We start from the raw sequence: 23,574 nt of genomic DNA, 5'->3' as shown, positions 1-23,574 counted from the left end.
TTTAAATGAGTTAAGATTCAGTTCGAATAAAAATCGGGGATCCTGGATTCAGTGTTATCTTTGTAAAAAACAGCATCCGGATGCTTGGTTGTTTTGCCAATTTTAAAAAGAAATTAAGTGTTGTTTTAGGAATAGGAAATAACCCAACCATTCAGAAAATAATAAAATGGCCTTATATTTGAGTGTTTACTGACATATTTCTAGTTTTATTATAATCCTACCTCTTAACTGTACTTTATTTCAAGGTGTGTCACTTAGTTACAAGTAAATTAACCGGATATCCACACATACCTGGCATTTAGTTGTTTACATTCCTGTCATGAATTGAATTGCATCACATCACACATTTCAGAAATTAATAGGGAAAGATACAGGGAGTAATCCAGTTTCAATTGTGCTCTACGTGTTGTTTTTTCTATAATAGGAACATTCTATACTGTGCTATGGAATAATTCTAGAATATATAAGTTTCCAAGTCTAAGTCATGATGTGTGTGCCAATGACACACATTGCCACACTTGCTGATGGATTTTGCATATCTCAAAAATCTGTATGTTAAAAACAAAATAACTGATGATAACTGAGAGTAGTTCAAGGTACGTCTCTGAGTGGTATTCCTGAGTAACTTGGCTATTACTAACTCTCTGAGCTGCTTTGTAATAGCATTAAAGGTGCCTGAAATAACCTTCTACAGATAAATGATATGTCCCTTGAGAGCTCAATATGATATTAATGAAAACAGTGTCTTGTAGTGTGAGACAAATGGTTTGACACAATACTTTTAAAATGTAACTGATTTGTTTTAAATATAGAGTTGTATTACAAATGTAATATTCTCTTAGGGCTTTATGGATTCATGTTGTAAAGCAAGAACAATTTCCTGAAAGCCAGATTTCTGGCAAGTGTATGCGTGCAATGCAACTTTATTTTGTATATGCCATCTTTCATACACATTTTATTTCAAAATGCTGTACAGAGTTAATGTTTGCTGTGTTGGTCCCAGGACAATCTGTAACCTACTAGCCCCTCTTTTTTGTCCTGTGACTGCAGAGGTGTTAACTGGCAACTTCACCTTGAATGGTTAGACTACGTGTTAACTAGTTATGCTAAAAAATTTGTTCCACCTTCTATTTAGCTGGGACACTCTGCCTTTCCCAGACATGAAGAAGAGCTCTGTGCGAAAGCTTGTCCCTCTCACCAACAGAAGTTGGTCCAATAAAAGCTATTACCTCACCCACCTAGTCTCTGTACAGAGTTAAATCCTATAAGAGAGCAGGCAGAATAAATCACAGTGATGCAAAGACATTGTACGTGCTGGTGAATCCATTAAAGCATTCAGTCATGAGGTCAGTAACAGAGGGGGAGAGGAATCATAGCGGGGGGGCAGGGGAGGGAAGATTTGTTTTCTGGTGTGATGGGAAAAGAGAAGAAGAGATGCAAGAAGATTGTTCTAGACCCCAGGAGCTGCAGAAGAGAAGGCTCTCACTCCAATAATGGACATATTGTGGAAAGGGAGAGCAAAGATCCTGTTGCTAGGCAAGATTAAGGAGCAGGATTGGGGATCAGAGACAAGGGACGTGGGCTGAGAAGCACTCTGGGGCAAGCCCACGGAGAGTTTAAGAACAAGGAGGACAGTTTTGAATATATCTGAAGTGTATGGGGAGTTAGTGCAGTGTAAGACTGACATTTATATGTCTATTGCTGAAAAATAAACACAACCTTTCTCTGCAAGAAAAGTTACAATGTTTTCAGGATCTAAAAGTTTCAGTTCTGTCTAAAAGGGATCTGAGATAAAACAGTGTTTGAAGCACAGCTTGGTGAAAGTTGATGGCTTCAATTGGCAAAGAATTGAGCAAACCTTCGGGTTTTTTTTAGTTTTGGTTCATACGGCTTCATGCCTTCTGTTTGAGAAGAAAGTTCAAATGAACCTCCCCATTGTTATCTCATTTGGGATTGGGAACATGCTGAACCCCACAGAGTTTTGCAAGGTTTTCACCCCAAGCCCTAAAATGACCCAGGTTCACTTGAAACTTACCTCCATGTTTGCCTGAAACTCAACTAAGTTTCAGTCAAATCCCAGCCCAATTTTGACTCAAAATGTTCATGAAACTTGTCCTGAACTAGGTTTTGTCGTGAGCCATGGAAGAGGTTATTATTTATTCATACATGGGTTCATATTAAAATTGTCCCACTGCTGAACATATGGTTTGCTTTACCATGTGACTGTTTTTTGTTGCAGAGATACCCACAGCCAAGAGGCCAGAAGAAAAAGAAAGTTGTGAAGTATGGAATGGGTGGCATGATTGTTGTCTTGCTGATTTGTATTGTCTGGTTCCCTCTGCTCTTCATGTCTTTAGTCAAATCTGTTGCAGGCGTCACCAACAGGCCTCTTGATGTATCAATCACGATAACCCTTGGAGGTTATCAGGTAAATGACAGAAGAAAAGTCAATTATTGCCCTATATGTCTTTGTTCTGTTCTTTACATTGAGCTGTCAAGGTTCCTTCCCCACTCTGAACTCTAGGGTACAGGTGTGGGGACCTGCATGAAAAACCCCCTAAGCTTATTTTTACCAGCTTAGGTTAAAACTTCTCCAAGGTACAAACTATTTTACCTTTTGTCCCTGGACTTTATTGCTGCCACCACCAAGCGTCTAACAAAATATAACAGGGAAAGAGCCCACTTGGAAACATCTTTCCCCCAAAATCTCCCCAAGCCCTACACCCCCTTTCCTGGGGAAGGCTTAACAAAAATCCTCACCAATTTGCATAGGTGAACACAGACCCAAACCCTTGGATCTTAAGAACAATGAAAAAGCAATCAGGTTCTTAAAATAATTCTTTTAATTAAAGAAAAAATTAGAAAATCACCTCTGTAAAATCAGGATCGTAAATACCTTACAGGGTAATCAGATTCAAAACATAGAGAATCCCTCTAGGCTAAACCTTAAGTTACAAAAAGACACAAAAACAGGAATATACATTAAATTCAGCACAACTTATTTTATCAGCCAGAACAGAATTTAACGCATATCTAACTAGATTGCTTACTGACTTTTTACAGGAGTTCTGACCTGCATTCCTGCTCTGGTCCCAGCAAAAGCATCACACAGACAGAGAGGACCCTTTGTTTCCCCCCCCTCCAGCTTTGAAAGTATCTTGTCTCCTCATTGGTCATTTTGGTCAGGTGCCAGCGAGGTTATCTTAGCTTCTTAACCCTTTACAGGTGAAAGGGTTCCAACTGAGTTATGCAGGAGGTCAGACTAGGTGAGCTCTCCTGTCGACATAGAGTGGCTGCATGAGCCATCTGTAAGCTGGCTAGTGTAGACATGGTCTAACATTTAGGGCATGGCTACACTTGCAGATGTAGAGCGCTTTGAGTTAAACCAGCTGTCGTAGAGCGCAGTAGGGAAAGCGCTGCAGTCTGTCCACACTGACAGGCTACAAGCGCACTGGAGTGGCCCTATTAGCAGCTCTTGCAACGGCCACAGAGAGCAGTGCATTGTGGCAGCTATCCCAGCATGCACGTGGCTGCCACGTGCTTTTCAAATGTTGGGGGGTGGGGTGGAATGTGACAGGGAGTGTGTTGTGTGGGTTGTGGGGGGGGAGAGAGTGGGGGGGGGGGCTGAGAGCCTGTCAGCATGCTGTCTTGTAAGTTCAGACAGCAGCAGCAGCAGACTCCCCCTCCGCCCCACCTCTCTCTCTCACACACAGCATTCCACGGTAATGGTTGCTTTGTCTCGGAGCAGATAAGCAGCCGGCTGTCAGAAACGGAGCTTCCAAAGGGCTTATCTGCATTCCTACAGCAAGTTCAAGGCTGATCAGAGCGCAGTAATGCAACACCTCGTTAACACTGATGCCCGGGCGTTTCAGCCAAGGCGCAACAAGCATTAATCTACTCGCAGAGGTGGGGTACCAGGAGCGCTCTAGCCGTGGAGTCAGAGCACTCTACGTGCCTTGCCAGTGTGGATGGGTAGTGAGCTAGGGCACCCGGGGCTGCTTTAATGCGCTCTAACTCGCAAGTGTAGCCAAGCCCTAAGTCTCTGTCAAGTGTTGGTGCAATCTGGAAAATGAAAAGAATGTAAACAAACCTGAGTCAGATATATGGGTGATCATTCCATATTTATCTCATCTCTTTCACTGGGGCCCACTTTTGTACTAGCTGGCCAATTTCGGGGTCCAATCAGATTTTGAAAGAGCCCAGCAAGCAATGTAGTTTGTAGGGATGCCTTCATTTATCTCACTGAAAGTCACTGGGACTTAGAAACCTGAGTGCCTTGGTCACTTTTGAAAATGAGATTTGGAGACAGATGTTTAAAGGAATTAAGGCACCTAATTCCCATTGAAATCAGTGGGAGTTAGGTGCCTAAATACCTTTTCAAACCTGTCCTACTTCTTCCCCCGACTACTAAATCAGTGAGGTATTGCAATGCTAAGCAAATCAATACCTAAATTTCTTTAAAAATCTGGGTCTGAATCACCTTTGAAAATGGGACGTAGACTCCTAAGTACCTTAAGCACTAAAATTTTACATGCATTTCCCAGGAAAGGGGTTATGGGGGAGAGGAATGATCAGAGAGGCCATTTTCGCTTTGCCTTTCTTAGGAGCGAGTCTCATGGCCCTTTGTGAAATTTTAAAATAATGTTATTTCCAGATTAAAATATGCTGTGGAGCATTTACAAAAATGAACACAAAAGATTTCTAAAGTGAATATTAACATGGGACATTCACAAACAGCCACAGGAATTCACTTCTCTGAAGGAGTAAATCTAAAATGACAGCTGTCAGAAGTGTGATAGCATATACAGAATAGTCTCCATTTGTTCTCTCATTCATGTTTGCTCCAACCAATGCAAATAGATGTTTGCCTGAAAGAAATTTCAAATGATGGAATTTCCACACATTTCTGGATGGGATTGCTTAACATTAGGACCATTTTGGAACAAAACTTGGTGAAATGTTTTGATTTAGGGGTAGTTTGTTTTCCCCAAAATTGGACCATTTAAGAAAATTTGACAAGAAATTCAGAGATTCAGTTCTGGAAGTTTTTAGATCTCATGTGTGACCTTTTTTGCCGTCCCTCAGAATCTCTCCCTATGGCACCAAGGACTGACATAGTCTTAGACTGAAATTCACAGAATGTTTTATTTTTAATGTAGAAACAAAATGAAATATATTTGACAAGGATGTGTTCTTTTATTTTCCAGCCTATTTTTACAATGAGTGCTCAGCAGAACCAGCTCAAGGATTTGAATCAAACTGAGTTCAATTCATTTCAAAGAGAATATTCGGGTAATACTGTAAGTAAAATGTGGAGTGTTTCATCATTTTAAGAATTTGTGTGTATACATCCAGTGTATTCTGATCGGCCAAATCATTCTGTTTAATTTCCTTTGGGTGACAATAAGGGATCAATAGTGCTGGCCTTATTAAGATGATTAGTTCCATTGAATTTGTCTGAAATAAGGACTACTTACATGAATAAGAGCTTCCAAGCGTGAGATCTTTAAGGATATGTTTACATTGCAATAAAATACCCGCAGCTGTCCCTGGTCAGGTGACTTTGGCTCCTGAGGCTATACGATTGCAGTGTATACATTTGGGCTGTGGCTCCAGCCCAGGCTCTAGGACCCTCCCTAAGACGAACCCTGAGTATTTGTCAGTAATCATTTCACTTAATAGTGTCTGCAAAGCTACTTTAGGTTTCCTTGGTAAGGGAAAAGCATTCAAAAGCAGACCTTAAATGCACGTGGTAGCCAGTTTTTCAGTAGACTCTATTTAAAAGATGTCAAACACACTTTGCATCATATCATTATCTAAAAGTATAAAAACCATCAACATGCCTTACCCTAAAACAAGCACGATGCATCTTATGCCATGTTATTTGCCAGCAGTTGGAACAAATATTTGTCCCATACTCACCTTCTCCTTTGGTAACAAGAGTCTGCAGGCCCCATTCCTCTATGCAGAATTCCCCATATTCACTTTGCTAAAAGTGTTACTTATATAAGCAGACGGGGTTTGGGGATAGAAATGTAAAATTCATTAATTTGGACTCTCCCTGACTCACCTCACCCAGAGTAGAAGGGGAAACAAGGCCAAAGCCAAAAGAAGATACCCCCAGCCATGTTGTGTGGTATCTTGGGCCTCCTGAATTCTACCTTGCACTTTGAGAAAGCCTCAAGTTACCACGTGGTCCAATGCGATGTCTGGTAATCTACGTCACATAGAATTTGTCAGACGAATTACATATAATGGTAGCCATTTGTGCTGTGTGGCGCCCCTGTGAACTTGCTTAAAGTAAGTTTGAGGTGCCACACAAAACAAGTGGGGACTAGAACATATATTATCTCAAATTAAAATTTGTTCTGGATAACTCATTAGCTGCACTTAAATGTGTATTGAGGACCTCAGAAATGGAAGCATAGAATCCATATGCTTAATTTTATTCAGGCCCATTTTTGCAAATGTTTTTTTACCAGATTAGGTGTTTTTTTTGTTTTTTAAATCAGTTTCACTAGCAATGCAATTTTTTTTCACATCATTGACTTCTAGTCTGGGCTGTATTCTGGGTAAACCTCTCCCCTCTTATGCCTTACCTGGTGCCTGAGGAAAACCATCAGTGCAAATCACTAGGCTCATAATTAGTAGTACACCTATAGTTCTGGCTGACCTGTAAGAATAGTTGTGTGTTTCATGTATGTTAAACTTTCCTTTCTCTTTTTGCATGTACAGGGTGCTTTGCAGTTCCTTGAAGGCTATGGAAAAGAAGATATAACTGTAGCAGAACTAGAAGGGAATTCAAATTCATTGTGGACTATCAGCCCTCCCAGTAGAAAGAAAATGATTCAAGGTCTCCGAGATTTTTCTGCTGAGTTCACTCTAGTTCTTTCATGGAGTATTCAAAGGTAAATAGTATGATGATATTGACAGATTGATTGTTGGGCTAGGGCTGCTGGTTTAATGGAAGTGTTTTGCATTGCCCCTGTATGTGTGATGTGTTTATTTTCCCATCCAATTCTCTCATTCATCAGGTCAGGAAGACTGAGAGTGGGTGGCTGGGGAGGAGATGGGGAAGGGAATGATCTTTGTCGCTCAACAATGAGCCCTCCTGGCAACAAAAAATAACATTCGTGAATTTTAAAGGGAAGCTTGCCTTAGAACTCCTGAGCAAGAATGCCCTTTGCCAGGCATTAGCACCTCCAAGGTGGAAACTATGAAAGCAGGAGTAAAATGATCTGAGATTCAGCATGGAAGAACATAGGGGAAAAGATTTCAGAGTAGCAGCCATTTTAGTCTGTATTCGCAAAAAGAAAAGGAGGACTTGTGGCACCTTGTTAGTCTCTAAGGTGCCACAAGTCCTCCTTTTCTTTATAGGGGAAAAGCAAGTTCTAGAGTAGGACTATGATGCTTGAGCTTTTCTACCAGTGAAAGATTGTTACCAAGACTACTTCAGACCTTTTTCGAACATGCAGTACGCTAAAGAGCACATCTGCCATAAAAATTCAGCTAAGGGTAGCATAAAAAGTAAAAAAAAAACCCCTAACAACTTCATTTGTGACTCTGCTGATACTGTAGCTTTGGTGACCAAAAGACACTTTTAAAACAAGGTGCACGCAGCGTAGGCCAAATTGTCAACAGTGACTCGAGGTCGTGGCTTCCTCAGGGTTTGAGCGCCCAACCTGAAGCACTTTGGAGATGCCTGATTTTCAGACCATGCAGAGCTTCTGCCCTCTGAAAATCCAGTAATTTTCAGGGGCCTCAGGTTGGGCACCCAGAAACTGAAATCCTAACCTCAATCTTCAAAAACAACCATTTATTTGGGGGGCCCCAAAGTGGGTTAAGAGAAAAACATGAAAATCCCAACCTTAGGGTTTAAAAACCAATGACCAGACTAATAGGAAATCTGCTTCAGACAACATGCTCATCAATAGTTATGTAAATTAAACACTTTGAAGGATCAGGCCTTTGGAAAAAACATTTGGTATAAGCAGATAATTTAATGGGGAAATGAAATTAAGGTACAAAAGAGAAACAATCAGTCCTCTTGCTGCGGCTTTACAGCCTCAAGCGCTATTCGCCATACCCTTTATGCTGTAAGGAATTAAATAGCAAGACACAAGATGAAAAGCAGTTAACTACCTGAACGTCTAGAGGGAGGTGGGGGGTACGGCCTGAGGGCTAGATCCAGCCCATTGCTTCATTTCATCCAGCCCGCAGCTAGTCTCCAGGCCGTGGGCCGAAAGCCCCAAGCCTCGGCGCCCCCTCGTAGTGCTGGAGTCACTAGCGCTGGCTTGCCCCACTTTGGGGGGAAGCTAGTGTCGCCAGGCCTTTAAAAGTCTGGTCAGCTCTGTGCAGCTCCTGGAAGCGACTGGCATGTCCCTGTGGCCACTAGGAGCAGGGGCAATCAGGGAAGTTCTGGACACTGCCCCCACCCCCTGCACAGAACCCCCAGCCCCTCCACCTAGGGGCTGGACATGGCAGCCACTTCTGGGAGCAGCACTGAGCCCCGGCTCTGCCTTAGCCCCACTGTGCCACCGACCGGGAGCCGCCTGAGGTAAGCACCGCCTAGCCGGATCCCGCACCAAGAACCCCCTGCCCCAGGTCGGAACCCCCTCCCAAACTCCAAACCCCTTGGCCCCAGCCCAGAGCGCCCTCCTACACTCCAAACTCCTCATCCCCACCCCCAGCCGGACCCCTCACCTCCTCCCACACCGCAACCCCCAGCCCGGAGCCCCCTCCCACTCCCTGAACCCCTCATTTCTGGCCCCACCCCAGAGCCTAGGGGAAACCCTGATCCTCCGCACCCCCAGGCGGGGCCCACGACTGTGTGTGTGTGTGTGTGTGTGTGTTTGTGGCCCACGACTGTTTTTTTCTGTGGGTCAGTGGCCCAGATAGAAAAAAGATTCCCCGCCCCTGATCTAGAGCCACCCTGAACTAAGTAGAGACAATGCCCATTCCCTTCATTGGGGCATGTGCCCATTTACTCTAGGGCTCATTTGCCCCCTGGTGTACAGTCTTCCCTTCAAGCTTTGCTACACTCCTGTAAGAGCCATGCTGTGGTGTGCACAGCTTGCACATTAATAAGAACATAAGAGCAGCCATACTGGGTCAGACCTATGGTCCATCTAGCCCAGTATCCTGTCTTCCTACAGTGGCCAATGCCAGGTGCCCCAGAGGGAATGAACAGAACAGGCAATCATCCAGTGATCCATCCCCTGTTGTCCATTTCCAGCTTCTGGGAATTGTAATATCTAACCCTGATAAAAGAATCATGTAGATGGACACCTGGGCTCCTATCATAACAGCTGTCCCTTCACAGCTACATTACTAGGAGTTGTGTACATAAATCGAAAACAAATATTGGACCCATAATAAAAAAGATACTTTATTTAAGGTTAAAAAATAATTAATTAGACCTTTTTTATTACTGTGAAAAGATAGTCTGTTATCCAGTGGAAATATAGCTTCCTCCTTTATTCAGAGCTACAGTCCTTTTTTAATACTCCTCAACTAATCTATCAGTTATGTTAGTTTAATTAAAAACAGTAATGAATTGGATCCTTTATCTTTGGGAAGCAGTGGACTATATAGTAAGTATGATTGAATATTACATGGTTAACATTTACAGCAGTTGAGGCCAAGCTTGTTCAGCCTGAAGGCCAATCATCCGATTTTAAAAATGTCAGGGGGCCGCGCTTAGTTCTCTGTGAGAGATTCTCTGGTGTATTCTGCTCCTCTGGCAACATAGGGGAGCAGAAGACACATGCAAGTCCACTGTTGGGGATTCTCCCAGCGTCGAGGCGCCTCCAGCAGGCAGAGAACTGACACAGCCAGCTCCTACTCCCTCCCTGCAGCCCCTGTCGCAAAGGGCATGTGGGATGTGGAGGGAAAGGAGCGGCTGTGGCACTTTTTCACTGCATTCCAGCTTCCTACAGCTGCCATGTGGTCTAACGAGGACTGTTACCAGCTGATGGAGCTTAGAACAGTCACTGGGCTGCTCTAATTTGGGCTGGGACAGAGAATCAGGGAATTGTGTTGTAATTGGCTGTTGATTTTCAGCTTCTCCTTTCCCCCCTCCTCCTAAGCTCTCCTAAGTGACTGGGAGGACCTGGGAGGACGGGGGTGGTGGTGGGAGAGATGGAGAGGGTGGCCTGCCTTTGCTAGATGCTGCCCTAGGCTCATGTAGAGCCAGTTAAGCTTCTCTGCTACTCTCCGTGGAGCTCCCACAGCCTAGCAAGGAAGCAGGCAATGGAGGAGCCAGAACTACCCTCCTCTCTGTGCTGTGATGCAATCAGCAGGGCAGCTGCTGAGCAGCTGGACAGAACCTTATTGGCTCACCCCATCAGTGCCCTAGGGTTGCAAAGGAAGTAGTGGGAGGGAGCTGGGAAAGCAGTGCCCCCATCCATCTCCCCAGGGTGCACAGGGCTGATTCAGGCACTTCCATTTAAAAATCATCAGGGGAAACATGTTTTCTGTTCATAATCAAATACACATTTTCATCTTGTCTCAGGGGCCCCAGGAACCCTCAGCCTAGACACCCTGATTTATAAGTGGTGTTTGAATGAGGGGATGAATACCATGTTCTTATTTCATTTGTACATGAGCCCACTGATGATAATGAAAGTCTTTAGAATCACTCGGAGAGCATTGGTAGTTGGAGTTGTGGTTAGTCAGGCAACGAGGTGTCATGTGCCGTCTGCCAAGGCCAACATCTGGCCTCTGTGTTCAAAAGCAAGCCGTCAGGCAGGTTTCTGTGTAAGGCTTCTATTTTGACTTTGACACAGTTACATTGTACTATCAAAAATTGCCTCTGAACCATATAAAGCCATGATCAATAATGGCAGGGGGATTTAGGCCACTAAACATCGGCTGCGGGTTCCGTGTGCTGTCTTGGTAGCCTGATGCTTGACAGGATATGGGGAAGGGCCATCAGCACCATGCGGATAGACTAGCAACCCCACATCAGCTAAGCACAGCTCAGAGAACTGGGCATTGTGTGGTACTGAGCTTTACTATCTGTTTTCATTTTCATTTATTGTTATAGAAACCTCTCTCTTGGTGCAAAAGCAGAAATAGCATCGGATAAGCTTTCCTGTAACCTACTGAACAAAACTAGAGAAAATATCGCTACAATGATGTCTGGGGATCACACGGTAAAGAAGGTGTAAGTTATGTTCTTGACTTGTTCATACAGATGTTTCTCTTGAAGCAGATAACTAACAGGTGCACAGTTGTTACCTATAATGTAATCTCATAGCATAGCATATACCATAAAACTGAAACATACTTCACTGATTTCAGAGTAACAGCCGTATTAGTCTGTATTCGCAAAAAGAAAAGGAGTACTTGTGGCACCTTAGAGACCAACCAATTGATTTGAGCATGAGCTTTCGTGAGTGAGCTGTAGCTCACGAAAGCTCATGCTCAAATCAATTGGTTGGTCTCTAAGGTGCCACAAGTACTCCTTTTCTTTTTGCGGATACTTCACTGAATGTACAGCAAAATGGACAGTCACCACCCAAGTGAATACATTACTCAAAGCTCTGAGTGAGGGCCACACCTTGCACCACCAGTGGGGCAGCTGTGAGAGGAATTGTGTTCTCTAGCGCACCGGGAGACGGGGAGCATGTATGGATGGTGCAGCATACTGTGTCCTCTTCGCCAACTCCACTTTCCTGGCAACAAGGATTGGCAGAGCCCCTGGCTTTTGCACAGACTATAAAGGGGTGAAAATTCCTAGCACCTACACAAAAGCCAAGGACATTCTAGCCCTATACTAATAAATGTTACTTCAAAGGTAATATGCAGCGGTGTTGTAGCTGTGTCAGTCCCAAGATATTAGAGAAACAAGGTGGGTGAGGTGATATCTTTTATTGGGCCAGCTTCTGTTGGTGAGCGAGACGAGCTTTCCAGCCACACAGAGCCCTTCTTCTGGTCTGGGAAACTTAGGGTATGTCTTGACTAGCATGCCGCAGCGATGCTTTAACGTGGCTGTGTCATTGCGGCACCAGCACTGGGGGAGAGCTCTCCCAGTGCTGTAAAAAAACCACCCCCACGAGGGGAGTAGCTCCCAGCGCTGGGAGAATGGCTCCCAGTGCTGGGGCACTGTCTACGCTGGCACGTCACAGCGCTGAAACTTGCAGTGCTAGGGGAGGACGTGTTTTTTCACACCCCTGAGCGAGAAAGTTGCAGCACTGTAAAGCGGCAGTGTAGACAAGGCCTTAATCAGAGTGTCACAGCTAAACACAAGGTGGAACAGATTGTTTAGCATAAGTAGCTAACACACCTTTCAAAGGACCATTCGACGTGAAGTGGCCCTTTAACACCCCTGCAGTCATAGGGAGGAAAGGAAAGCGGGGGGAGGAGAGAGAGAGAGAGAGAAAGCAGCTGGGGTGGGGTTGTTAATGGGTTATGATTTTTAGCATCTAGCAAAGTTATGAATTTAAATTCCCAGGCTTGTTTTTTGAAAGCATTGTACAGGTTTCCTTTGAGGATGAAGACTGATAGGTCAGATATAGAGTGATCACTAAATGCCCCAAAAGCAAATATGTGGGTGAAACCAGATAATTGCTATGGTCTCAAATGAACTCTCACAGAAAAATAATAAAAGGCAAAAACACCCTGTCACCTGTGGGTGAATACTTTTCCCAAAGTGATCACTCGGTATCACTGCAGTGTTTTTAACATCGACCTACCCTAAGATTCCAGGAACGTCACTCTGAAGCCTAAAATGTCTGGTGAGTCAGTGCAAAGCAACAGATACTGCTACACGGATGGTTGAGAGCTCTTTTTGTTCAGAATATATGTAGGTCTATTGCACAGATATATGGCTGCATATAGGTCTATATTGTATGTCTTTGCATGTCTTTTAAATATTTTATTTCTCATGCTTTTTAAATAAAGGCATTTCCTGGAGGGTGTGGATCTGTTTGAGGCAAGAAGTAAATGATGTATTTGTAAGCCCCATTCTCAGAAGGCAGTAATTTTATAAAAGCTACACCCACTCCCACATGGTCTTCCCCGAGCTTAGCACTAGCTGAACACTGTACTATTCTGAGATTATAAACATTTCCATCAGATGTACTTCATTTATTTAGCAAGTGGTGGTGTGTTGCCTCTCTCCTTTTTGATAGTGTGATACAATATTTTTGTTTAAGTGGGAAAACAAAGGAATGCGTTCCCCAGCCCTCATTCCTCCCTGTGCACACACATACCCAGCATTCGTGGTTGATGACCGGTGAGTGGGGAAATTTTGAATGGAACGCTTTTGTTAAAATATTGGCAGAACATCACTGGTAAGTCCATTAAAGTCAATGGAGTGACACTGGTTCAAAGCTGATGTGAGCTCAGAATCCAGTCCAAAAATTACAGCAAAGTACTCTCCTTCTTCAAACTGGAATCATATTCTACAGCTGCCCCAAGAGGGACTAAGGGAATTTATAAAGATACAAAAATATGGAATCATTTGCTGTCACATTTTTCTTGCAGGACGCTAGAACTGATGTTTCCATACTACATCAAGGCACCTAGTGATTCTCTGGCAAAACCCATAAAGCAACTATGGAAAGGTATGTACTGCAGGCTGTGGTTATCTCTATGTATATATTTTTTCATTGTGAAACACACAAGGCTGTTTAGGTAATAATGGGACTGTGTCAAGGAAGGTTGGGCTGCTGCTCTGCTCTGTTGTAGCTATTGTGTAGGTAAAAGGAGGATATCGGGCTCTAGAGCTATCGACCCAACACCTTTCACACAAGAAAAACCCTCAAAGCTGTGTTTAAATACTTAGCTCTTATATAGAATGTTTTAGCTGAGGGGCTGAAAGCACTTTGCCAAAGGTGTGTGAACATTGTTTACCCCCATTTTTTGAGATGGGAAAGTGGAGACACAGAGAATTTAATAGCAACATTTTAAAACTTCAATACCTGAAGTCAGTCATCAAATTGCATAGTTAGGCATCCTCATGGGCTTTCATTTATTATTATTATAATAATTAGGAATTATGGTAGATCCAACCGAGGATCAGGGCCCCATAGTGTTAGGCCTTGTACCAACAAGTAAGAATTAACTGCCCAAAAACTTTGTTAATGCAGTTAAAACTTTGTTAAGGTTAACCCGAACCCTCATGCTCTTCTGGAGTGACAAGTGCACCTGTACAGAAACTGCTGAAAACCAGGAATTATACAGTTAAGGTGCACACTAGCCCCAGCCTGTAACCTTAACTCTGCCCTCTTTGAGTGATGCCCCCATACACTCCTGACAGATGTTGTAGCACTGTATCCTTCCAGATAATATGGAACGCTGTGGAGACACAGCATGTGGGCACAGTAGAAGAAACCATCAGACCATGGCAGGCTTAGAGAACACCAGCTGACTACACTTAGCCTGTACTCAACCACTCCTACATGCACTGACTACCTCAGAGAAACCGGCTGTTATAACCCCTTACAATCCCTTGGCCTTTGTACTAAGGATTTCTCTGGTCGACCACCTACACTTACCTCTGTAGTGCCCTGTCACATATGCTACCCAACTACTATAAATCCCCAGGGCAAGAATATATTATTCTGCTCCTCTACTTCTGCAACCAACATAACTCAGCCCAGAAACAAGAGGATTGTGATCCTTTTGGGTGCATTTGCTCCTCTCATGTCACAGTGTGAGTTGTGGCAATCTGCTGCAAGTAATCCCTGCACCAGTCAGTACAGTGTCCCTAACACAGCGAAGGTCAGATCGAGTGCATGCAGGCAAATAAGAGAATACAATTCTGTGGGACACAATACGCACGAAATGACACATTTACCAAGTCATTCTTCATGTCTGCTTATTATAGGGCAGGCCTTCCTAAAATACACGTACAGTATAACTGCAGTGGCTTTTGCCAGTGCCAGAGGGCAGAGCGAAAGTTGCAAAGCGGCGCTGGTGTGTACCTTAACTCTGTATTTCCTGTTTTTCAGAGGTTTAAGTACTGGTACACTCAACATTCTGGAAGGGCATGAGGCATTGCTGCTCAGCTTGAACTCTGTACTGACTGACATTTTCAGACAGTGAATTTTCCTTGTTTTTTGAGGAGGTGATGGTAATGAGGGGGTCATGATTGCGGAGTACCTGAGGGGAGACTTGACTGCAACTCAGCTACCAGCTCTGTCCCTCTCCATGTCCCCAGTCAGGCTGGAGGAAGGAAGGAAGATGGTAACCAATGGTCTGTGAGGAGCACATCTACCAGCAGGAGGCAGCCAGGGTACTGGAGAGGAGCCCCAGGCTCTGTATTCCTCTTCACAGATAGTATAGGGGGAAGGAGTCCAACCCTCTGCAGAATAGGAAGTGGGGAGTAGCCCATTCAATGGGAAATTCTCAGATGAATCCAAACACTCCATGGAGACAAAGCCAACCTGACACAAGAGCTCTGACACATTCCTCTTAATGGGTGTTCTCCCTTCCTTTCCCAAACAGAGGTGGCGAGTTGTGTGGGCCGTGGTGCCCAGCCACCAGGAATATTCAGGGCTCAGGGGCCTGGCTCCACCAATGTTCGGAGCCAGGTCTCTCCCTCCGCCCTGCCTGCCACCCCCGCGCGCCTCCCACATAGCATCCCTGCCTCAAGTGGGCGGCTGCCCTGCCGCTCTGCACTGCACTCCCTCGCCACCGCCGGCGGCAGGCTGAGGTGGCTGCTGCACCTGCGGCGGGAGGAGGGAAGGAGGCGAGCACATGACTGGCAGCCCTCCCCTCCCCCAGCACCCCCCGGGAGGCAACACTGAGGGTGCTTCTGGGAGACAGAGTCCGGACCTCACCTGAGCAGCTGCTGGGGCTTGGGTGAGTTTCCGACCGTATGATCCATGCCCTCCACACCCCTGCTGCAGCCGCCACTCCCGCCCCACACTGGGCAAGGGGCAGTCCCATCCCCCGGGAGACTACGGTGAGGGGCAGCAGGCTGCAGCCGTGGAGGCCAGCCCCCACCCCCGGCACCCACCACAGGGGAGGTGAGGAGGCTTCCTGGACCTGAGCAGCTGGGGCTTGGGTGTGTGTTGTGCCACCCTGATCCACCCACCACCCACCCCTGCCTGCAGTCACTGCTCCTGCCCCATGCTGGGCAAGAGGCAGCCCCCAGTGAGGCTATGGTGAGGGGCACCACGAGGGGAGGAGGTCCCATGTGATGGCAGCCCCCTCCCGGCACCCAGCACAGGGGAGGCAAGGGGGTTCCTGAACCCTGAGAGGGGCCCTAGGAGCACATTCAGTGACAGTGGTGAAGGGTGAGTGGGCTGCTGGGGAGAAGTGGGAGCCACTTCCACCAGAGCTTGCTGCTGCCAGCGGGGAGAGGGTTGCGGGGAGTCCTCTCTGGCCCTAGCCCCGGGGCTACATGAGGGTAGGGTCGTGTTTAGCACAATACTTGATTATTTTACACCCTTTAAGTATATAATTGGTTGTATACGCATACAACAAAATATAATGTATTGAAGCAGGTGAATGCTGCTTCTGACTTTCCACTTTTAATTGGCCCTTGTAATCTTGTGGCGCCGGCACGTTGCAGCTTCATTTTATCCCAGCAACAAATTCTTGATTTGTAGGACCAGTAATAATCAACAATGGATAAATTCCTAATAAAGTTACCCAGAGAAAGAAAGAAGAAAAGGGTAATTCATCAAGTGACTGCCTGAGTTCACCACCCAGCTTTCAAACTGAAGTTATACAAAAGAAATATATAGCACATCCACAAGATAAGAAAAGGAGTTTTCAGCAGTCTTGGCAATCAAGATTTACATGGTTGGAGTACAACAGCAAATTAGACAGAGCGTTTTGCTCAGTCTGCAAAGAAGATCTTAATATTTTCTACCAAGGCCGAACCAACGTTTATTTCATCTGGATTTCAAGATTGGAGACATACAGTGCGTGGTTTTACATCACACGAAAAATCCTCCTGTCGCAAGGAAGCGATACTGAAGTAGGTTGCTCTGCAGTCACAGATAAATGCTTCTGCACTAGTGTCGGCCAGTTACAGAAAAGAATCCCATGCGCTGCACAAGCTTTTTAACTGTGTTCAGTACGTAGCTCACAAAGGCATAGCATTACGTGGACATAATGAGAGCGATTCAGATTGGATGCAGCTCTTGTTGCTATGGAGTACAGAGTCAGAGGAACTGAGACAGTGGCTTAGTCACACAAAATACAACTGGCTGTCACATGAGGTTATTAATGAAATCGAAATGATGGCGCTCAGACAAATTGTGCAAAAGATCAAGGCTTCAAAGTTTTATGCCATTGTAATGGCTGAGACTACTGATTTGTCAAGAAAAGAACAAGTAAGTTTTTCTTTAGGGTTCTTTTCTAATGAAGACTGGGAGATTTACGAGGAGTTTATTGGGTTTTACCAAACTGATGCAATGGATGCTGCGTCTCTTTTCCAAAATGTGTAAGATACACTTCTCAGGTGTGATTTCCACTTTTCTGATTGCCGAGGGCAGTGTTACAGTGGAGCCAGTAATGTGTCCAGCAAATTTACTGGGATCCAAGCCAGAGTGAAGGATCAAGAGCTGAGAACAGAATTTGTGCACTGTGCGGCATGTTCCCTTATCCTTGCCACGCAGGCTGCCCTGCATAATGTTCCAGAATTTCATGATATGTTTTCAATGGTGAAAGATCTCATCAGTGCCTTCAGGGAGTCACCAAAGCGTATGGCAGCATTCAGAGAGTGAAGGGGCACCTTCTTTACGACTATTGTGCCCAACAAGATGGACACTAAGGATCAGTAGCATTAAATCACTGTTCCACGATTAGGAGGCTATGATGAACTGCCCAGATGAATTTGGCTCAAAATGTAGTGGATTCTCGAAGCTCTCAAAGAACTTCAATCTTTTTCAACGTATTTTATACTAACGGTTCTTGAGAAAGCCATGGGTCCTGTAGAAGAAGCTAATACAAAAATTCCAAGCCCAAACATGTCATTGGCAAGTGTTATGAAGAAAGTTGGCTTGTTGCAAGAGGTATTGAGTGGGATGCACACTGACTCGTCATACAATCACTTCTGGGAAACAACAGTAGAGAAGGCAAGAAATTTTTATTTAGATGATCCTACACTCCTGAGAAAATGGAAGCCACTGAGATGGCTCGACCCTGGAAGCCTTCCTCACACCTTCAGTGACCCCAAAGGGTATTTTCATAAAATATATGTTGGGATCATTGATGCTTGCAAAGTTGCCATTGAACAGAGGCTTTCAACAGACAGCTTCACATTTGCAGTAAAATTGGAGAAGCATATAACTGATGCAAATGGCTCGAAACAGGATATTACCCCAATAAGTGAAGCTTTCCATGGTGACATTAACATGGAGAGGCTATCTCTTCATTTAGAAATGTTGAGTGATATTTGCAGATTGAGAAATTGTCACCTTAATTCGGTGAGCGAAGTGAAGCTATTTCTGAAACAAAATGAAGGCTTGAGTGACATGTTGTCAGAAGTTACAATTCTCCTGAAATTATTCTACACAAGTCCGACTACAACCTGCACTACTGAGTGATCATTCAGTTGCCTGCGCAGACTGAAAAAATTATTTGCGAACGACAATGGGCCAAGAACATCTAAATTACTTGGCATTTCTGCACATTCGTAAGAACTCTATCTCTGAATTGGACATTGCAAGTCTCCTGGATGACTTCATTTCAAGAACTGAACAACGACAAAAAGTGTTCGCTGCCTCCTGAAGAACATCGCAAAAGAAGGGGCTACATTTGTTTTAATTTTAGAAAGTATTTACTTTTGGAGGGTTATTAATCCAAGCGTGCTTGGTTATTTCCGTATTCAAGAGTATTAATAAAGTTGATATTCTTAGTTAAATAATTTTTTCTTACAATAGTGATATTGTGCAATATCGAGAAACTGGTAAACGCTCACTGTTTCCAGTCCATTTTTACATTATTTTAAAATATATATCGGCTTACAAGGCAGGTGTGGGTGGGACTTGGATCCTTTCTGGGCACCACCAAAAATTATACAAACCTGCCACCCCTGTTCCCAAAGTCTACCAGAGAGAACTCTCAATCTAGGGCATCAGATCTTGAGGAGACACAATTAACCTTACACACTTTGGAGTCCCACTGAAGTCAACAGAGTTAATGTTAAGCTCTTGAATGAGTCCTTGCAGGGCCTAGACACAACTAGTTTTCAGAAGTAATTTCATTTGGAGTTGTGAGTGCCCAGCATGTCTAAAAAATCAGGCCTCATTTATTTAGGTCCCTAAATTTGGATAGTGGCCGACATTTGCACTCAAGTTTGAAAATGTTGGCCATATTTGTTTCTATGAAGTTTTAAATCTGGTTATGTGAGAAAAATTTTAAAAAGACCATTCAAAAGGGATTTTGGGAGGGAAAACACAAACTTTAAAAGGCTAGAGAACCATTGTAGTGCTGTTCTATAAACTATTTTAAAATGGGTTCTAAGATTGTTTTAATTGACTTATTTTTTAGGTTGCACCGTCACTGTGGCATATTAATAAGCATCTGATCCTAACAAATTTGACTTATTGACAACATGCTTGTTTTTGTGTTAATGTTTTCTCTTTCAATAGAGGGGAGGATGGAAAACATCACTGTTTCTCTTGTCAAAAATGAGTCTAAAGATGGGGTTCGTGAATGGTGGGTTCTCAATCAGCTTGGAAAAAGATACAGACAGGAAGAAAGTCTTGAACTCTTTGTATTCAGTGACAAAGTTAGCCCTCCTAGCCTTGGATTCTTGGCAGGCTATGGGTAAGAGAGAATCTTGTACTTAAAACCACAGTACTGTCTAGCAGAAATAATTTAAGGTGAACTGAGAAATGTATCTCCTGTTGACCAGCGTTTTGTGTAACAGATGACAGCATCACAAATACCTAAAATAAATCATAGAGGTGCAGGACTGGCCCTAGCCCCACCGGAAAAAAAAAAAAAAAAAAGTGCATTAAGAAGGGAGTAAATTTCAGGATTTTGTGGCGATTAAGATCTTTTTTTAGAATCTCTAATGGCCTTCATAGCTATAACATCATGGTATCAGAGACACGGTATTCCTTATCTTAGGTGGAATAAGAACCCTTCACTAGAAACCCCTAGCAGCTGGATAAAGAAACTGATTTTAAACAGTTTTTTTAAAATAGGTTTGTCATTCTCAATTATAACTAGAGACCGAGTTCTGCCCCCCTGGTGTTTTTCCATTCTCAGGATCGGGGATTTGCTCCCCCTACACAACATCCATGTGGAGTGGGGGATGGACCATGATGGTTGTTTCACCATCCTGCTGCTTACCCTGCCAAAGAACCCTCTCCGTGCTCAGGAAACCGCAGCTGGGAGGGAGAGGCGGACAAGGCCGAAGAGAGGACATACATTGTCTTCTCCCATAACCCTGCAGGGAAATTAACACGGTCTGAGGCTTTTCTGCGTATGCCCTCCCACTTTGTGGAATATTCCTTCATGGGGTTTTAAAGGGAGCGGCCAATGGAGGAAGCATTAGCAGCCCAGCTTCACAGGCCCCAGACCTTGTAGAGCATTATGGTTAATCCTAGCCTCCAGCATATCTCAGGGATCTGCAAGTTCTGGTAAAGAAACCTTAGCAGAAAGATAAACCTGCTGGAGGCTCTCTCTACAGGAATGATTTGGGGGAACCTGCAGTAGGAGAACCCCAAGAAGATTCCTCTCCTCAGCATGTTTTCCACATGGGGTGGGGTTTTTGTCCCTTTATGATTTTAATAGTATACAATTTTTAAAAAGATTTTTAGAAATGATTTTATGAGAAATGTTTAGGTTTTGAAGATTACATATTATTATTCCTAATGCGTAACACAGTTGATTTAGTAGAAATGGTCATCTTTCATAAACCCATCACCACCTTAGTTTTATCAGCATTTGCCTGTATTTGGATTTATAACCAGATTAGAAAAACCTCTTTGAACTCTTGTTTTACAGTATCATGGGACTGTATGCCTCAGTTGTCCTGGTGATAGGGAAGTTTGTCCGTGAGTTCTTCAGCGGGATCTCTCACTCCATCATGTTTGAAGAACTACCAAACGTGGACCGTATCTTGAAGTTGTGTACTGATATTTTCTTAGTAAGAGAGACTGGAGAACTGGAACTAGAGGAAGACCTGTACGCCAAATTAATATTCCTGTACCGCTCACCAGAGACTATGATCAAATGGACTAGGGAAAAAACTAATTGATCCCTTTGGAGTCACACTGCAAATCAAGAGGACTTCATCTGAATTTTAAAAAAGCACAATATTCTCATAAGAGCTAAGCCTTTTATAGTTAGGTAGCAATGATTTTTCACAGATTGAGTCTAGGAAGCTACTTCCTTAGGAGTCCATGCTGCCTTCAAATTAAGGATTAATGGTGAAGAAGATTGGTTTGATTTTTTTTTAGAATGCCCACTCCTCTAAAATCAGGGGACCTTGCTTTGTAATTTAATCAACCAAATGTTCTGCATCCTTGTCTAGGTAAGTTAATCTTCCAGACATTAAATTTCTACCCTTAAAGAAAAAGGAAAGAAAGAAACGATCCCTCAGATGACTTCACTGGACCTTTTCTGGAGCGATACAGTTTGTGCAATATGCTGTTGTACGTCACTGACTTTGAAGATATAGTAATGGGAATCTGACTAGCCTTCAGGACAACCATGCCAAAAGGCTATAGTGGGAGCTGAAGAAATGCTAGCCATATCCATTTTTAGAAAAGCAGGGGTTTTGATGTACCGAAGACTCTGTGGACAACCCTCTGTAAGCAAAAAGAAAACAAGTGACAATCTCTTTAATTACCTTATTTTATTTGTACAGTCCCAGAAGACATTTCCAGGAAACATCAATGACTTTTCTCAGGAAAAAAAACTTGGTTTTAGCCCTTAGTTAAACCTTAAAGAATTATGGTGAAATATTGGGGTGTTCTGCTGGGCCATCTTCCCACAATTACTGCTTTCCTTTAGACAGAGAAAAGCCAACTGAACGACTAAGGAGCGGTTTCACTTCTTATATCTCTTTGAAGACTGAATAGTGTGTGCTACTCTGTGCTTCCCACTACATGCTTCCCCTCCCTCCCCCATTTTGATGATTTAAGGCAATGGTTTTGTTATCTGATATTCTCCTTTCAGTGTTTCAGGTATACAAAAATGTTTACATATTCCAATTTACATTTTTACATCCGAGACGGGTTTTTTAAGTTCCCAAATATAGAAGTACATATGAGCTTGAAAAATGGCCTTTTCTTAAATTACTATGGTTGGTGACACAAACGGTTCATTAGAGAACATTGTAGCATGAAAATTTACGATTGCAATATAGGATTAATTCCATGTTTAAAAAAATGCAATTTCTGAAAAACAAAATAATTGAGTGGGTAGGGTATGTTAAAAAGGTTATACTGTGTAGTTTTGATTCAGTAATGACTTAAAATAAAGCACATGATGCAAAGTCATTTTAGAAGTATTTTTTCTTCTTCCTCTTTACACTAAATGGGAAGCATCTTTATCTAGTTAAACTGTTCACAGTGGAGTTAAGGTCAGTGACCAATCATATTCTTTCAGTTAGCTGCTGCTATTTGTTATATAAATGATGTAGTCAGTTACCAGAGGGCAAAAAATACAAGGTAACTTTCAGCTAAAGGGACAATTGTAGCTTTATTGGCACATCTTAGTGCAGGGCTTTATAAAAACAGCACAGTTGAAATTACAACACACTTGCCGTCTTATTCAGTTCTTCCATGAAAGTGGTGTCAGTTCCATTCTATACCCTAGCAGCGCATCTTGGACACTGTGAAGTGCTTTGTTATATTGTAACAATAAAATCAACTGGTGTCTGGAAGGCTATTTGATTTCTTCATACACCATAAAGAAAAGGTGGTAGTTGTTCTATAGGCTGGCAAGATTTCTGGTTGTGCTGAACATTCCTCTGTGGAGTGATTTACTCTTCAAAGTCTAGTTCTTCCTCACACCATGGCCATCATGTGACTCTATGCAGGGGTTACTGTAGAACCAGTATAGGGACTGGCTGGCCTAAGAGAGGCAATACTGTGTGTTCCCCTTTTCTAAACTGAAGAATAAGGTACTGGGAGTTAAATGTGGCTGGTGTGTAACGCTTCCAAAATGTACCAGCCAACCAGCCTACTTTGACCACTGTTGTCTCTCCTCCCTCCTTAATAGGCTCTTATTTACTGGTGAAAAACTTGATCGCAGAATGAACTTGACAGCCTTTTAGATTTGCAAAACGGCTCCTTCCTTTTCATTAATTGACTAAACAATCTTTCTACCTGACCTGTCATGCACTCCGTAGTTCAGCCATGTCAGTGCATGTACCTCCAGCTCAAGCTACAAAGGCCTTAGGCAATAGCATGGTTTTGTGAAAGAGCTCATGCCTGCCAACAGTTTGGGGAAACGGAGCCCTAACTTGAAGTGCTGAGCTTTCTTGGTCAAGGCAAGAAATTCAAGTCTCAAGCAGGTGGATGCTAGGTAAAAATAAGAGAAACTATTAGACATTGCATCTTATAAACTTCAGTGCTTATAGGCTGCAGGGTAGACATACCCTTAAAGTCAATGGAACCTTTAACCACTGACTTTGAACAGTACAAG

General features: G+C 43.5%; 1 protein-coding gene across 4 annotated transcripts in view; it reads left to right on the top strand.

Annotated features, from left to right (window-relative positions):
* The window catches only part of PIEZO2 (piezo type mechanosensitive ion channel component 2), a 465,759-nt gene extending 443,335 nt beyond the window's left edge, over window positions 1-22,424 (top strand). For all 4 annotated transcript variants that reach the window (XM_075125316.1, XM_075125317.1, XM_075125315.1 and 1 more), the window contains 7 exons: window positions 2,240-2,428; window positions 5,208-5,300; window positions 6,736-6,908; window positions 11,048-11,167; window positions 13,492-13,571; window positions 19,560-19,737; window positions 20,926-22,424. In XM_075125316.1, the coding sequence (XP_074981417.1) occupies window positions 2,240-2,428; window positions 5,208-5,300; window positions 6,736-6,908; window positions 11,048-11,167; window positions 13,492-13,571; window positions 19,560-19,737; window positions 20,926-21,178 (1,086 nt within the window). In that variant the 3' untranslated portion in view covers window positions 21,179-22,424. The remainder of the gene's footprint in view (window positions 1-2,239; window positions 2,429-5,207; window positions 5,301-6,735; window positions 6,909-11,047; window positions 11,168-13,491; window positions 13,572-19,559; window positions 19,738-20,925) is intronic.
* The last annotated feature ends 1,150 nt before the right edge of the window (window positions 22,425-23,574 follow it).

This window comes from Caretta caretta, chromosome 2 (genome assembly GCF_965140235.1).
Source record: "Caretta caretta isolate rCarCar2 chromosome 2, rCarCar1.hap1, whole genome shotgun sequence".
In the NCBI taxonomy this organism is placed as follows: Eukaryota; Metazoa; Chordata; order Testudines; family Cheloniidae; genus Caretta; species Caretta caretta.
This window is presented reverse-complemented; position numbering and strand designations above follow the sequence as displayed.